This window comes from Dipodomys merriami, unplaced genomic scaffold (genome assembly GCF_024711535.1).
Source record: "Dipodomys merriami isolate MVZ:Mamm:240054 unplaced genomic scaffold, mDipMer1.0.p SCAF_11, whole genome shotgun sequence".
Taxonomy (NCBI): Eukaryota; Metazoa; Chordata; class Mammalia; order Rodentia; family Heteromyidae; genus Dipodomys; species Dipodomys merriami.
The window spans coordinates 49,452,646-49,468,608 of record NW_027202382.1 but is presented as its reverse complement, the minus strand read 5'-3'; the positions used below and the strand labels follow the sequence as shown (position 1 = coordinate 49,468,608).

General features: G+C 66.1%; 2 protein-coding genes across 5 annotated transcripts; both read left to right on the top strand.

Moving 5' to 3' along the window:
* Positions 1 to 540: 540 nt before the first annotated feature.
* On the top strand, positions 541 to 6,119 carry Npdc1 (neural proliferation, differentiation and control 1). Of its 2 annotated transcripts, none has more exons than XM_070015128.1 (9): positions 541 to 825; positions 2,605 to 2,751; positions 3,764 to 3,898; positions 3,984 to 4,154; positions 4,267 to 4,333; positions 4,418 to 4,502; positions 4,673 to 4,752; positions 5,652 to 5,745; positions 5,817 to 6,119. In XM_070015128.1, exons 1-9 carry the CDS (start codon positions 714 to 716, stop codon positions 5,907 to 5,909), a joined length of 984 nt encoding a protein of 327 aa, XP_069871229.1. In that variant the 5' UTR covers positions 541 to 713; the 3' UTR covers positions 5,910 to 6,119. The 2 variants fall into 2 exon arrangements, with proteins under 2 accessions (XP_069871229.1, XP_069871228.1); XM_070015127.1 differs by having other exon boundaries at positions 542 to 825; positions 3,981 to 4,154.
* Positions 6,120 to 13,346: 7,227 nt separating this feature from the next.
* Fut7 (fucosyltransferase 7) lies at positions 13,347 to 14,790 on the top strand. Of its 3 annotated transcripts, none has more exons than XM_070006948.1 (2): positions 13,347 to 13,485; positions 13,843 to 14,790. In XM_070006948.1, exons 1-2 carry the CDS (start codon positions 13,473 to 13,475, stop codon positions 14,685 to 14,687), a joined length of 858 nt encoding a protein of 285 aa, XP_069863049.1. In that variant the 5' UTR covers positions 13,347 to 13,472; the 3' UTR covers positions 14,688 to 14,790. The 3 variants fall into 3 exon arrangements, with proteins under 3 accessions (XP_069863049.1, XP_069863040.1, XP_069863031.1); XM_070006939.1 differs by having other exon boundaries at positions 13,674 to 14,790; XM_070006930.1 differs by having other exon boundaries at positions 13,347 to 13,491; positions 13,674 to 14,790.
* The last annotated feature ends 1,173 nt before the right edge of the window (positions 14,791 to 15,963 follow it).

Sequence of the window (15,963 nt, the reverse complement as noted above, 5' to 3'; positions counted from 1 at the left end):
CCGGGCGGGGGCCTCGCCTTGGCTCTCCTGCTGAGCCGCGGGGAGACCCGCGTGGCGGGCCGAGGATGAGCCCCGTCGCGCGCCCCGGGGCCGCGGCCACCTTGGACAGCTCCCAGGCTTCCCGCCGCCGCCCCGCGCCGCCGCCGCCCCCTGGTGGCCGCCGCGGGAAGGGCCGGCGTGGCGTCCCCTCGGGTCCGGGGCGGGCCCGCGCTTCCCCGCGTTTCTCGAGCCCACCCGTGCGCGGCCCGGTGCACCTGGGATTCCCGTACTACAGCCGGGGCGAGGCCTCCGCTCCTGGGAGCGGTGCGGGAGAGGAGCGGGGGTGGCAAGGCCCGGGGAGGCTCGCCCAGACCCCAAGCCAGATTTGGGGGTCCGGCTGGGGCAGGCCAACGCCAGGAGCGAGATGACGGGGGCTGAGGGGGAGAAGGGGGGCGGGGGAGGGGCGGGGAGGAGGGCTGGGGGGCAGCCCCGGCGCCCCCGCCCCGCGGGTGGCGCGCGCAGGCGCACTCCCAGCACGCGCGCCGCCCGCCGCCGCGCCTCGCTCCCGGATCCTTTGCCGCAGCGTCAGCGCCTCCGCCTTCTCCGCCTCCGCCTCTGCCGCCTCCGCCGCCGCCGCCCCCCGCCGCTCCCCCGCTCCTCGCGCCGCGGCGGCCCGAGCCCGTGCGGAGCCGGGGCCCGCGGGTGCCATGCTGCCCGGGCGGCGGCGCTGAGCGATGGCGACGCCGGTCCCTCCGCCCTCCTCGCGGCACCTGCGGCTGCTGCGGCTGCTGCTCTCCAGCCTCGTCCTCGGAGCCGCCCTGCACGGCGCCGCCGCCAGCCGCCCTGGTGAGCCAGCTCTCGGGCGCGGGCCGCAGGCCCCGCAGGCCCCGCAGGCCCCGCAGGCCCGGTTCGCCGGAAGCCGCCGCGCCCGGCCCGGACGCCGAGCTAACAGCCCCGGGGCGGGAGGGCCGGACCGCGGGGCTCCTCCGGAATCCCCGCCTCCCGCGCTGGTCCCGGTCCGCGGGGATCCTGTGCGGCTCCGCCGCGCCCCGGGCCCCGAGGCCGAGGGCTGCTGCCGGGGCCTGCGGGCGGGGAGCGGCCCCGCGCGGATGCTACCCTGCAGCCTCTTCACGCCCAGCTTTGAGGGCTCCCGGGTACCACAGCCTGAATGGGAGGCCGATCGGGGATGGCCTGGGACGTGGAGGCCGCCTGGCCGGGCTCAGGCCTCGCTGGTCACACTCAGCTGCTTAGCTGGGGGCCCTGGGGACCCCCCCCCCACACCGCATCTCCACCCACGCCTTGCCCAGGTGTGGGTGGAGGCCTGGTCGCCCTCCCGCTGCCTTGGCTCCTGCCTTGCCTACCCTCAGGCTGGCCGGAGCTGGGCTGCCCAAGACATGCTGGCAGGAGCCCAGCGGAGGCTCTGGGGCTGGAAGACTGGAGGGCCAGGTAGACCCCAGGAGCCTACCGTGTGCCACAGGTCTCTGTGGGGGCCTGACTGGGTTATCAGCCCCAGGCTTCCCCGCTCCCTGACAGGTGGGGTCCGCGTGAACTACCTGCCTGGGGTTAATATTTAACCGGCTGACGTCCCAGGCCCACAGATCCGCACACTGAACAGCTGCCCCTGGCATAGGGACCCATGCCCACCCCCGGGGCTGCCAAAATGTCCTCGTGAGCGGCTGTGGCCTGGAGGCTGCAAGTGCCAGGCTATCAAGAGAACCGAAGTTGGCCAGCCGACCCCCTCCTTGCCCTCTCCTTTCCCTGTCCTAAGTGTGGGATAGCGGCCAGGCTGAGAGAAAGGATCTGCTTGCCCAGAGACCCCCCACCCCCCGGCCTCTGACTTGCTGTGACTGGGTCCAGGTTGGAGATAGTCCTTAACCTTGAAGCAACTGGACTTCAGTACACCACAGGAAGACAGTCAGCAAGGGCCACTGCCCCATTCTCCATTGGCAGAATAGGTCTGATTGGCTATGTATAAGCACCACACCACCTTCTGGGCCCCCAATCAGGGGGATGCCAGCATGACTGGGGACTAGTGCTTACCCAGGCCTCCCAAGGCTGGGTCCACCTGGCTCCAGGAAAATCTGATCCCAGGGCTTCTCTGTGCCTTGGGACAAGCCAGAGGCTCAGCAGCAGGCCAGTAAGGCTTTCCAGGTTGGGCCTTTGTTCTAGTCTCTTTCACACTCCCCTGTAGGACAGCATGAATTGAGTTTGGGGGGAAAGTTCTGATATTTGGGGGGGGTCTGGTGCTGTTTCCAAGCTAGACCTGGGCTCACCCTCTTGAGCTCTCAGTCTGGCTAGAGGACTTGGCTCACTTTGAGGGTAGTAGCCAGTTTTGGAAGGCTGCATAGCTCTGCCCAGGAGAGGCAGCTGGACAATGAGGGTCAGATTCTGTTTGCAGCCAGGCTTAGGTCTGGAAGTGGACGGACTCTGGGGAGTGGGTGGAGCAGGAGAGTTCCCATAAGTCTTGGAATTGTTTGCTTCCTGGTTCTGAGCCCTGGCTGCAGGGAGGAAGGGCCTCTCCAGAACAATGGCCGGAGCCAGCCCTGAGGGGCAGGCCTGGGCAGTGCTGCTGCCCAGAGGCCAGGCCCAGCAGGCTGTGGCCAGGCTTGCCTTCTTCCTTTGTAGATGCAGCAACCTGTCCTGGAAGCCTAGACTGTGCCCTGAAGAGGCGGGCTAGGTGTCCCACGGGTGCTCATGCCTGTGGACCCTGCCTTCAGCCCTTCCAGGAGGATCTGCAGGGGAACTGTGTGCTCAGGACGCGCCGGCCTCCTGGTATGCAAGAGCACAGGGCAGGGGAAGTGAGTGGGCAGGATGGCCTCTGTCCCTCCCTGCCTCAACACCTGTACTGCACTCCTAGGGGAGCCCACCCCTGACGATCACTAGATCCCTGTGAGGTGTCCACGTTACTCTGGCAGCAGCTCCTTTGTCCTTTCAAGGTAGCACAGGCCCAGAGCCTAAAGCTGGGCTGAGGCCTTAGGGCAGCAAGGCCTTTTTAAGGTAAGGGTGACCTCAGCAGAGTCAGAGCTTCCAGGCCTGGGCCTCATAGTACCTGTCAAAGCTCCTCCAGGGGTCTCCTTTCCTGCCCACTGGGTGCCCTGCTCACCCCCCCTCTCAGCTTGTTCACTCCATGATGGATGTTTGTGGGTAACATGCCAGTGCTGATGGCCACCAACCTGAAGTCCATAGCCATGGCCACTTGTGGGACACCTTCAGGCATGGTGGGGCCTTGCAGAGGTGCAGGGGGTATGCTTGTGTGTGCACTGAGAGGCAGCAAGCAGTTGCTGTAGCCTTTTGCCTGTGCTTCGTTGGGGGTTGTGGATGGGTACCTACCTCGGAGTTTCTGTCTGGACTCTGAGGTCCACAGTAGGAACGAGGGGGGCAGCCAGCCGTCCACCCCCGTGCTGCCCTCCTCTTTGAAGCTCTGGAGTCCAGCCTGGAAGCTGGGCTTACTTTGGCTTCTCTTCACTGCCCGTGTTGGCTAGAGAAGGTACTTGGGGGGTGAGATTGCAAATGCTGTCCAGTACTTTGCCCATCTCTATGGACCATGCCAGGGTAAGGGACTCCACATTCTTTTCTCCTGCCTGGTCTTTCTGCACAGTCCCCTTGTACCTCCTCCCTGGCCTCCCTGCCCACTTTTCCTGGAAGCCCCTCTGTCGTTGCTATGGCAACCTGGGAGGGATTAAGGACCTTCCTGCTAGGCCCAGGAAGAGAGGCCTAGACCAGGATGGTTCCCTCTGTCTCAGGAGGAGATGGGGATTCACCTGATGACCTTCTCCCTCCCCAGGGGAGGACCTGCCCCAGCCCAGACTGGAAGATGAGATTGACTTCTTGGCACAGGAGCTAGCCCTCAAGGAAGCCAGGCACTCGAGGCTCACAGCTGGGCCCCTGCCTGAGGTCCAGCAGCGGCTCCTGGAGCCTGGTGAGACCCTTGCCCCTTGCCCTGGTCTCTGCCACTGTGGACATCAGCCTGCCCTACTGATGTAATCTACCTGTTCTCCCAGCAGCTACCCTGGGCTTCTCAGAGAGGGGTCCGGGAGCCCAGCCCAGCCTCCCTTTCACTCGTGGAGCCTCTCTACCCACGCCCCGCGCCTCCTTGGGTTCCCCGGTATCGTCTGGGCCGGTGCACATGGCTCCCTTGGAGCCTGGTGGGGGGCGCGGAAGCGGCCTGGCCCTTGGTAGGTCGGGGCCTCTGGCAGCGGGCAGGAGGGGGTGAGGCAGCGGTGGGGGGACGGTCGGGGGTCGCAGGGCCTCACAGCGAGCTTGCCCCTCACCGCACATCTCCTGCAGTGCTGATGGTGGCGTTCTGCGTGGCCGGCGCGGCCGCCTTCGCCGTTGCGGCCCTGTGCTGGTGCAGGTGAGCAGCAGGCGGGCAGGGCAGGGCCGGGCCGGCCCAGCATGCGCCAGGGCCAGTCCATGACCTCAGCTCCACCTCCTGCAGGCTGCAGCGAGAGATCCGCCTGACTCAGAAGGCAGACTACTCCACTGCCAAGGCACCTGGCTCACCTGTAACGCCCGGGATCTCGGTGAGCGGTCTGCTGGCCCCGCCCACGGCCCCGCCCCGTCCGCGGTGGCCCCTCCCTGGCCCCGCCTCCGCGGCCAGGACCACGCCCGCGTTGGCCCCGCCCCCGACCGCAGCCCCGCCCCGTCCGCGGTGGCCCCGCCCCTCAGCGGGCCCTTCCGCCTCCGCCCGCAGCCCGGGGACCAGCGGCTGGCGCACAGTGCAGAGATGTACCACTACCAGCACCAGCGGCAGCAGATGCTGTGCCTGGAGCGGTGAGCCCGCCCCGCCCCGTGCCCGGGGCCGCCCCGGCCCCCCCACGGTCCCAGCCCCCGGCCCCCCCCCACGGCCCCCCACGGCCCCCCCACGGCCCCGGCCCCCCCACGGACCCCCACGGCCACGGCCCCCCCACGGCCCCGGCCCCCCACGGTCCCAGCCCCCGGCCCCCCCCGCGGCCCCCCACGGCCCCCCCATGGCCCCGGCCCCCCCACGGACCCCCACGGCCACGGCCCCCCCACGGCCCCGGCCCCCCACGGTCCCAGCCCCCGGCCCCCCCCACGGCCCCCCCATGGCCCCGGCCCCCCCACGGACCCCCACGGCCACGGCCCCCCCACGGCCCCGGCCCCCCCACGGTCCCAGCCCCCGGCCCCCCCCACGGCCCCCCCACGGCCCCGGCCTCCCCACGGACCCCCACGGCCACGGCCCCCCCCATGGCCCCGGCCCCCCCACGGTCCCAGCCCCCGGCCCCCCCCACGGCCCCGGACCCCCACGGCCACGGCCCCCCCACGGCCACGGCCCCCCACGGCCACGGCCCCCCCACGGCCACGGCCCCGGCCCCCCCCACGGACCCCCACGGCCACGGCCCCCCCACGGTCCCAGCCCCCGGCCCCCCCCCACGGCCCCGGCCACGGCCCCCCCACGGCCCCAGCCCCGGCCCCCCCACGGCCCCAGCCCCGGCCCCCCCACGGCCCTGGACCCCCACACGGCCCTGGCCCCCCCACGGCCCCGGCCCCCGGCCGCCCCCACGGCCCTGGCCCCCCCCCACGGCCCCGGCCCCCCCACGGCCCTGGCCCCCCCCCACGGCCCCGGCCCCCCCCACGGCCCCGGCCCCCCCACAGCCCCGGCCCCCGGCCGCCCCCACGGCCCGCAGACCAGCGGTCCCGCCCTCACCCAGGCATAAGGGGCCTCCCAAGGACCTGGACTCAGCGTCGGACGAGGAGAACGAGGATGGGGACTTCACGGTGTACGAGTGTCCAGGCCTGGCCCCGGTAAGTGCCGGGAGGTCCCCCAGCCGGGGCTTGCGCAGCCCCGCGCGCGCCCTGACTCAGCGCCTTCACAGACCGGGGAGATGGAGGTCCGCAACCCGCTCTTCGACCACGCCTCGCTGTCCGCGCCCCTCCCGGGCGGACACTCGCCATCCCCGCTGCAGTGACCCGGCCCCAGCCGCCTGCGCGCCCGTGGCGCGGCGGGAGAGAGGCCGGGCCTCCGCCTGGATGGGGCTGTGGGAGGCCCGAGGAGATCCCCGCTTGTGCTAGGAGACCCGTGCCGCCTTGTACCCCACCCCCCCCTCCGCCCGGGGAGGTGGCTAGGCAGGATGGGAAGTTCTGGAGACAGAAGCCAATTAAAGCCCATTTCAAACCTGTGCTTGTAGATGCCGTTCATCCCTAGCCGCTCACCTCCACTGGAGGACGATGGCCTTGGAGTGGGGGACCCGGGCCTCCTGCTCCCCAAGAGAGGGCAGCCTTTGGAGCTCTTGGGAAGACCTTGTTAAGGAGACTGGAGAGTGGGCAGGCCACTTTTTTTTTTTTTTTGGTCATAGAGCTTGAACTCCAGGCCTGGGCGCTGTTCCTCAGCTCCTCAGCTCAAGGCCAGCACTCTACCACCTGAGCCACAGCGCCACTTCCAGTTTTCTGGAGGTTAATTGGAGATAAGAGTCTCATGGACTTTCCTGCCCGGGCTGGCTTTGAACAGCAATCTTCAGATCTCAGCTTCCTGCATAGCTAGGATTACAGGCGTGAGCCACTGGCCCCTGGCCAGCCCACCTTTTTAGTGGCCCTCACCCCTTCCCCATATTTCTGTCCCTGAATAGGGAAGGTAAGGATGAACTACAAGGCTGGTTCAGCCCACAACTGCCTCTTACTCCCTGGAAGGTTCCAATTCATTGTGATAGAAAGGGCTAGAGCCTAGTGCCATGGCTCACATTTATAATCCTAGCTACACAAGATGCTGAGATCTGAGGATCATGATTGGAAGCCAGTTCAGGCAGGAAAGTTTGTGAGACTCTGTTAATTAACTACCAAAAAAACCAGAAGTGGAGCTGTGGCTCAAGTGGTAGAACATTAGCCTTGAGCAAAAAACAAACCCAAGCCCAAGGACTGGCCCAGAAAGCAGGGGTCTGGGAAACGGGGCAGTCTGCATACACTGGATGTGGGCACTCAACACTTCTGTCCCTGGGGCAGACAGCAGGAAAGGTACCTGACAGACATTGTGAGTTTCACGGACCACAAGGAGATCTGGGTCCTGCAGTGTCTATCCGGGACATACCAGGTAGAGTCCTGAGTGGCGAGTGCACACGCCCCGCTGGACCAGGAGGCCTGGTGAGGAAGTTAGGTGGTAGAGCCCCTCAGTGTCTACAGCTGGGGTCTGGTCTGCCACTCCCCATGTGAGGATCAAGGTGTGTGTGTGGGGGGGGTGGGAACGAACTGAAGAACAACACCATGTCATCACAAGTGCCCAGATTGGGCCAGCTCCAGCCAGGGTTCAGAACCAAGCCAGTCTGACCCAGGGAGGGGGAATAGTCATGGCAAAGCAGTTCAGCAGGCTGGTTGCTGGTGTGCAGATCTCAGGATTAGGGTTTGAAGTCAACCCAGGCAGGAAAGTTGGTGAGACTTTTTTTTTTCTTTTGGTCAGTCATCGGGTTTGAACTCTGGGCTTGGGCGCTGTCCCTGTGCTCTTCAGCTCAAGGTGAGCGCTCTACTGCTTGAGCCACACCGCCACTTCCAGTTTTCTAGTGGTTTATTGGAGATAAGAATCTCACGGACTTTCTTGCCTGGGCTGGCTTTGAACCGAGATCCTCAGATCTCAGCCTCCTGAGTAGCTAGGATTACAGGTGTGAGCCACAGACGCCCAGCAAGACTCTTACCTCAAAATGGAGCTGTGAGCCAGGCGCTGGTGGCTCACGCCTGTAATCCTAGCTACTCAGGAGGCTGAGATCTGAGGATCACGGTTCAAAAGCCAGCCCGGGCAGGAGAGACCGTGAGACTCCTATCTCCAATAAACCACCATAAAAAACGGAAGTGGCGCTGTGGCTCAAGTGGTAGAGCGTTCGCCTTGAGCTGAAGAGCTGAGGGACAATGCCCAGGCCCAGAGTTCAAGCCCCACGACCCACAAAAAAAAAAAAAAAAAAATGGAGCTGTGGCTCAAAGTAAGTGGTAGAGTACTAGCTTGAGCAAAAGAGCTCAGGGACAGGGACAGTGCTCAGGCCATGAGCTCAAGCTCCAACACACACACACACACACACACACACACACACACACACACACACAGGATCCAGGCTCAGACATGAGCTCAAGCTCCAACACACACACACACACACACACACACACACACACACACAGGATCCAGGCTCAGACATGAGCTCAAGCTCCAACACACACACACACACACACACACACACACACACACACACACAGGATCCAGGCTCAGACATGAGCTCAAGCTCCAACACACACACACACACACACACACACACAGGATCCAGGCTCAGACATGAGCTCAAGCTCCAACACACACACACACACACACACACACACACACACACACACACACACACACACACACACACACACACACACAGGATCCAGGCTCAGACAGGCCTGCAGTGGGGCAGTGGTGGCTGGTTTGGGAGCAGTACCCTGCAGAACCAGTAGGAAAAACATGGAAATAAGGTGAACTGTACACAGAGATGCTGGATTGTTCCAAGCAATATGTTTTGGGAACCAGAGCTCCCCAGACCAGGAACTCTGCTTTATCCTCACCCCTCAACTGTGACCTTTGGCCCTTAGTATGAGCTTGGTCCCCTCTGGGGACCAGGGGTGGAGAAGGAGGGGCTGAGCAGCGCCCCTGCAGCCGCAGAGGGAGGAGGCCTCTCTCCAGTGCACAGAGGGCCTGGCGCTCAGTCCATATCTTGCTAGTGGGGTTGCAGCCAGAGCTGGGGTCCCCTGAATGCTAGGACCTGTACTGGGGTCACCAGGGTTACCCCTGCTGGCCTGACCTGGAGTCCAAGAGCAGCCTCCTGCTAGTCCCATCTTCTCAGCTTTGGTGTTCCCCAGCCTGTTCTTGGGGCCCCTGCCCACAATCTTTGACCCGGCAAGTGCGGCAGGGTCTCCTCTCTGCCACTTACCCCTGGCCAGCCCAGCACTGCACCCCACCTGTCTGTTGGCCCCCATCTGCCCCAGGCCAATTCAGAGAGTCATTTAATTCTGCCCAAACTCCCTCAGAGCTGCCCTCCTTCCAAGCCCTGGGATCCTCAGGGGGTTTGGAGCCCCCAGTCTGGAGTGAGGAGTCTGGGCTGGCCTTGCCAGGATCATTTGCCCCTGCCCTTCACCTGTGGTCCTGCCCTGGAGCCCCTGCGGAGAGGCACCTTGCCTAACACCAGTAAGAGGTTGGTCTCACCTCAGCCCTTAGCCTACCTGAGCCTCCTACAGGCCCGCCCCCCCCACTGAGCCTCCTACAGGCCCGCCCCCCCCACCTGAGCCTCCTACAGGCCCGCCCCCCCACCTGAGCCTCCTACAGGCCTGCCCCTCACACCTGAGCCTCCTACAGACCTGCCCCCCCCACCTGAGCCTCCTACAGGCCCGCCCCCCCACCTGAGCCTCCTACAGGCCCGCCCCCCCACCTGAGCCTCCTACAGACCTGCCCCTCACCTGAGCCTCCTACAGGCCTGCCCCTCACCCCACACCTGAGCCTCCTACAGGCCTGCCCCTCACACCTGAGCCTCCTACAGGCCTGCCCCTCACACCTGAGCCTCCTACAGACCTGCCCCTCACCCCCCACCTGAGCCTCCTACAGACCTGCCCCTCACCTGAGCCTCCTACAGGCCTGCCCCTCACCCCACACCTGAGCCTCCTACAGGCCTGCCCCCCCACCTGAGCCTCCTACAGGCCTGCCCCTCACCCCACACCTGAGCCTCCTACAGGCCTGACCCCCACCCCACACCTGAGCCTCCTACAGGCCTGACCCCACCTGAGCCTCCTACAGGCCTGCCCCCCCCACCTGAGCCTCCTACAGGCCTGACCCCCACCCCACACCTGAGCCTCCTACAGGCCTGACCCCACCTGAGCCTCCTACAGGCCTGCCCCCCCCACCTGAGCCTCCTACAGACCTGCCCCTCACCCCACACCTGAGCCTCCTACAGGCCTGCCCCTCACCCCACACCTGAGCCTCCTACAGGCCTGCCTCTCACACCTGAGCCTCCTACAGGCCTGACCCCACCTGAGCCTCCTACAGACCTGCCCCCACCTGAGCCTCCTACAGGCCTGCCCCCCCACCTGAGCCTCCTACAGACCTGACCCCACCTGAGCCTCCTACAGGCCTGCCCCCCCACCTGAGCCTCCTACAGGCCCGCCCCCCCACTGAGCCTCCTACAGGCCTGCCCCCCACCTGAGCCTCCTACAGGCCTGCCCCTCACCCCCCACCTGAGCCTCCTACAGGCCTGCCCCTCACCCCACACCTGAGCTTTCTTTTTTTTTTTTTTTTGGTCGTGGGGCTTGAACTCTGGGCCTGGGCGCTGTCCCTGTGCTCTTCAGCTCAAGGTAAGTGCTGTACCACTTGAGCCACAGCGCCACTTCTGGTTTTCTGGTGGCTTATTGGAGATAAGAGTCTCACAGATGTTCCTGCCCAGGCTGGCTTTGAACCGCGATCCTCAGATCTCAGCCCCCTGAGTAGCTGCGGTGACAGGCCTGAGCCACTGGCACCCGGCTCCACCTGGCCTTCTTGCCTGGCCCCCTCTCCCAAGCAGCCCAGCTCTTCCTCCACCTGCTGCTTCTCATTAGAGGAAGCTCAGCAGGATGTGTCTGCCTCAGCCTGGTGGGGCTGCCTGGCGCCTCCCGGAGCACAGATGCCAGCACCGGCCTGGATAGCCCCCATCTGGAGAGGCTCCAGCCCCGCTTGACCCTGGGGCAAGACCCTGGTAAGCAGAAACCCCAGATTCGGCCCTGGGAGGTGGCATCCTCCTCCTTGCCATCTCTGCCGCCCTGCGTGGGCCTCAGGCTGGCCCAGCCTCCCACCGGCGACAGGGCACGAAGGGATGTGTCGGTGTGGAGTGGAGAAGGACACGCAGAGCGTGGGGTATGGCAGGGGGCCTGGACAGTACGCCTGCCCCTCCCGGGGCTGGCCGGGAGCCGTATGGGGCCAAGCACATGATGCCTCCCCGCTCTCTGCAGGTTTGGTAGGAAAGGATGGCAGAGAGGGCTGGGCCTGCAAAGCACCCCAGCTCTTCTGGGCCCTGCCCTCCACTCCCCACGCCAGCTGGCTCCCTGCCCTGCCCGGGCTGCCTCTTGGCTTCCTGCCGAGGCCCCCAAGGGCCCATTCCTCACTGCACCTACTTTCCACAAAGGTGAGCCCAGAAAGGTGTGAGGACCTCGGCCCCAAACCCTCACCCAGGTGAGCCTCAATCCTAACCCTAATTACGCCCAGGCTCCCTTCTTGGCTGGAGCAAGTGGCGCCAGACCACAGCCACCAGGGGGCGCCCTGGCACTCATCTGCACTAGGCCTGCTGAAGTCAGTGTTGGGGGAGCAGGTCAGGCAGGCCGCTGGGTGTAGCTGGTTCCTCAAGATGCCCTCAGGCTGGGCATGTCCCTCACCCACTGCCACCCGGGTGCCGTGAGCGCAGGGAGCAGTCATCAGGCCGGTGACTTGCCTTCCTTCTAGAATGGGGTCCCTGGGTTGGTGGCGTCTCCAGCTGGCACTGGCCGGTGCCTCTGCAGCCTCTGGGGTAGACCTGGGGCTTCTGACCCTGCTGCTGCGGGCTGCAGGGCCCGGGCTCGGCGCCCACCTTCGTCCCAAGGGCCCTCTGAGTTGGGAGGCCCGGCTCGGGGCAGGCAGTGGTGGAGATGCCCCGCTTCCCCTTTGACTCATACCCTCTCACCCCTTTGCCTCTTTCGTTCTGACCCATTTCCCAGCTGGCAGCTTCTCACAGTCAGGGGCCCCTGTTGCCAACCTCAGCTGCCATGGGGGGGGCGGGGAGCAGCCTGATGGGGGGGGCTTCTCCAAGGCCACCCAGGAAGGGGGCCGGCTGTGGGTGGGGAAGGGGTGGCATGGGCCCCAGGCAGCCTGGCAAGCTGCACAAACAGGAAGGACAGCAGGCTCTGACAGCCAGAAGCTGGTGGCCCCAGGTTGGCAGCACGGCCTCCTTCCTGCAGTCCCCCGGCCGGCTTAGGAGAGGTGGGGTGGGGTGGAACGAGGCTTGAGGTTAGGGTGTGTCTCCCCTGAGGCTGCCCGTGGTGGTTGGGGGGGGGGAATGCCCGGGGTATAGATGCCACTGTGGTCATCTCCCAAAATGTCAGGTGGGCTGGCCCCCAGGAGGGCCATCCCGGCTGGCGCAGTTGCTGTCTCTGTGGCCAGCCTCCGGGGTCAGTGCCCAGGCCGGCTGGGGTACCTGACAGTTCCCACGCCCCACCCCCCGCCCGGGTTAGGCATTGCACAAGCTCTCCACCGCAGCCAGAGGACATGCTGGGCCACAGCGGGCAGGGTGCCCGCGAGGGCGCGAACGGACACGCTCCCGCTGTGGTGTGCTACCGGCCGTCTGCTTCCTGTACCAACGGCAGCCTTGTCCTGGGGCAAGGCCGTGGCTGGGGACCCGGGAGCGAGGCAGCCTGAGAGACGGTGCCGGGCAGCAGGTCTGACGGCAGCTCCTCTCCGAGCCCGGGGCTCTGCCCTGGATGCCCACGCAGGGCGCTAGGCAGCAGTGGGGGCAGGCTCGTGGCCAGCGCGCGGTGGGCCGATGCTGGGTGACTGAGAAACCGGCCGGCCGGCTCATTCCTGCGTGCTGCAGCTCCAGATCAAGGCCGTCCAAGGGAAGACCCTGACCCTGCGGTGACCCCAGGCTGGACCTGGAGGAGGGGGAGGGGAGGTGCTTCACCTCAGGCAGGGCCGGCCTTCCTGTTCCTGGAGCCAGAGTCAGCTCTCTGTCCCCCGCTGCCGCCAGGCAGTCGGGGCCACCAGACTCCTTCCCCTTCCAGCCTGGAAAGCCCCCTCGGGGGCAGCATGGGGGCACCAATACCTAGGGTGGGGAGAGGCCCCCCACTCCCAGGCCATGCAGCCCAGGGCCTCACAGCATGTGCTGCAGGCTCCGGGACCCCAGGATGGGCGCCTGTTTGGGGTCTGGACTTGGGATGAGGCAGCTCCCAGAGGTGGTGGGGGAGGGGCTGGCCCCACTGGAAACCTCACTGTCCTGTTGTCAGCTGAGCACAGCACATCTGAACCCGAGGTTCTCAGTTCTCAGGGCCAGGTGGCAGGGGTGAATGAGGGAAGTGGGCGATGCCATGGGGAGGGGCCCTGCGGCCTCCTGGGGAAGCATACCTGCTCTGTGCTGGTGCCCGGGGCTGCGGTGCCCATCTGGGGAGGGGGCTGCCTCTGCTCAGGGTGCTTACACGGTGGTCTTCCCTGGCCCAGGGCCAGGTGGGCCCCCAACCCCTCTCTTGTGCGCATAACTGGTCCTCTCTGGAGGCCAGTGGCAGCAGGGGCCCTGGCACGGCCTCCTTCCAGTAGCCATCCTCACTCCCAGTAGCTGGGGGGCAGGAGGGAGTTGGTGCCCCAGGGGCAGGGCAGGGGTGGGCAGGGGCAGGGCAGGGGCGGGGAAACCCTGGACTTCTCTTGCACCATGGGGAGATAAAAAGAGAGCTTCCAGACAGAGGCTCAGTGGGGCCCCTCTACTAGAGAGGCTGCTGTGATTTGAGAGGCTCAGATTTCTGGGTGAGATTCGGGCCGGGTGTGGATGAACCATGCTGGTGAGTGTGAGTCCCCGGGGCCCAGGGCAGGGAGGTGGCTGGGGGGGCCTGGGCCCGGGCCGGGCTGACTGGGCCGGGAGGCGGCTGGGGGGGCCTTGGCCCTGGCTCGGCTGACTGGGCCGGGAGGCGGCTGGGGGGGCCTGGGCCCGGGCCGGGCTGACCTGGCTTCTCCACTCACCCCACTGCAGGGCTCAGCCCCCTGGAGGCTCCGGGGCTGGGGGGGCCTGGCTGGGGGGACCGTACTCACGGCCCTCTGGATCCTGTGGCTGGTGGGCTGGGTCCCCGGGGGTCCCCCCGCCCCCCAGCCGCTAGTCACCATCCTCATCTGGCACTGGCCCTTCACGGACCGGCCCCCAGAGCTGCCCGGTGACACCTGCACGCGGTACGGCGTGGACCGCTGCCTCCTGAGCACCAACCGAAGCCTGCTGGCCAGCGCGGACGCCGTGGTCTTCCACCACCGGGAGCTGGAGACGCGGCGCGCGCACCTGCCCCTGGCCGGGCGGCCCCCCGGACAGCCCTGGGTCTGGGCCTCCATGGAGTCCCCCAGCCACACGCACGGCCTCCGCCGCCTCCGGGGCATTTTCAACTGGGTGCTGAGCTACCGGCGCGACTCGGACATCTTCGTGCCCTACGGCCGGCTGGAGCCCCACACGGGCCCCACACCGCCCCGGCCGCCCAAGAGCGGCATGGCCGCCTGGGTGGTCAGCAACTTCCAGGAGCGGCAGAGGCGGGCGCGGCTGTACCGGCAGCTGGCGCCCCACCTGCGGGTGGATGTGTTCGGGAGCGCCAGCGGGCGGCCCCTGTGCGCCAGCTGCCTGCTGCCCACGGTGGCGCGCTATCGCTTCTATCTGTCCTTCGAGAACTCGCAGCACCGCGACTACATCACGGAGAAGCTGTGGCGCAACGCGCTGGCGGCGGGCTCGGTGCCCGTGGTGCTGGGGCCCCCGCGGGCCACGTACGAGGCCTTCGTGCCGCCAGAGGCCTTCATACACGTGGACGACTTCGGCTCCGCCCGCGAGCTGGCCGCGTTCCTCACGGGCATGAACGAGAGCCGCTATGGCCGCTTCTTTGCCTGGCGGCACACACTCCGGGTGCGGCTGCTCGGGGACTGGCGGGAACGCTTCTGCGCCATCTGTGCCCTCTATCCCCGCCTGCCCCGCGGCCAGGTCTATGAGGACCTCGAAGGCTGGTTCCGGGCCTAAGCTCCCGCCAGTGCCGCAGGAAAGGCCGGATGCTGCGATCAAACCACAGGACCCGTCTCCCCGGGGCCAACTGGGAGCTGGGGTCCCACCAGGAAGCTAAGTGGGGGTGAGGTGGGGGGCTGGGGGGCTGCCCAGAGGAGGAGGTCAGCGGGCTTTGGAGCTGCGATTTGGGGTGTGGGGGGGAAGGTCCTAGCAGGGAGGGAGTCTGGGGGTACCGGCCGCTTGTCTCCAAAGTACAGGGAGGATGGCCCTGAGGACATGGAGCTAGCGGGAGTCAGGCGACAATAAACACACCAACTCCAGTCTCCCGGGTCCAGGCTTGCAGGGGGCAGAGCCCCTCTCGCCCGTGCCTGTCTCCTTCCGTTCAGCGGCCGGGTTCCTGGTTCTGACCCCATTTGCCGGCTGCTGTCACGGGCCCTGCCCTGCCTCTGCGGAAGGGCTTTGCTAAGCAGAACCTGACCAAGAGCTGCGTATTCCCTGACCCCATTTCACAGGGCTCACATTGGGGGGTGTCTGGTGAGACAAGGCTTGTTTTGTGACACGGAGCCCCTCTGGCGGTGAGGGGTGTGTGTGTGTGTGTGTGTGTGTGTGTGTGCGTGTGCGTGTGCGTGTGCGTGTGTGGAGAGGCACTGGTGAGCCTGTGGGGGTTTGGGCAGGAGCCCCAGAGAGCTCCTGAGGCTGGTGTGGGCACTGGCTTGTCCCTGCAGTGTGTGTGTGGGGTGCAGGCAGGAAGCCCCCCCTTCCTCTGTGTCTTGTGGGAAAGGCCTGCCAGCGGCTTCCTGCTCTGACACAGCCCCATGGGCTAATTAGGGAGAAGGAAGTGCCCTCAGGTTGGGGGCTGGGGGTGCTTTCACTCATCTGCCCAGGTTATGTCCCTTCTCCTCTAAGAAGGATCTGAGAGTTGCAGAAAGAAAGGAGGGGTCTTTTATTCCCCCCAGAGACCTCTGTGCATTCTGGACTGGCAATCACACAGCCCTACCTGCCTCCTATCACATGTGGGAAACCAAAGCCGGTCAGCAGCCGTTTAAACCAACTGCTGGGGCCTCCTTGGTCTAGGGCTGCTGGCCTTGTGCTTCCCTCTGCTGGCCACTTGGGGAATCGCCTTTGCAGCCTTAGGTTGGGGTGTTGCGTCTTGTCCTGGGCGGGGCTCCAGCAGGTGTCCCGGGGCCTTCTGCAGAACTGATGACCCCAGGCTCCCTGTGCGTGCGTTGGGCTCACCTCCGATGTGAAGGCAAGCAAGCCATGCTCAGAAGGGGCAGCCCTCCCCACACGCCCT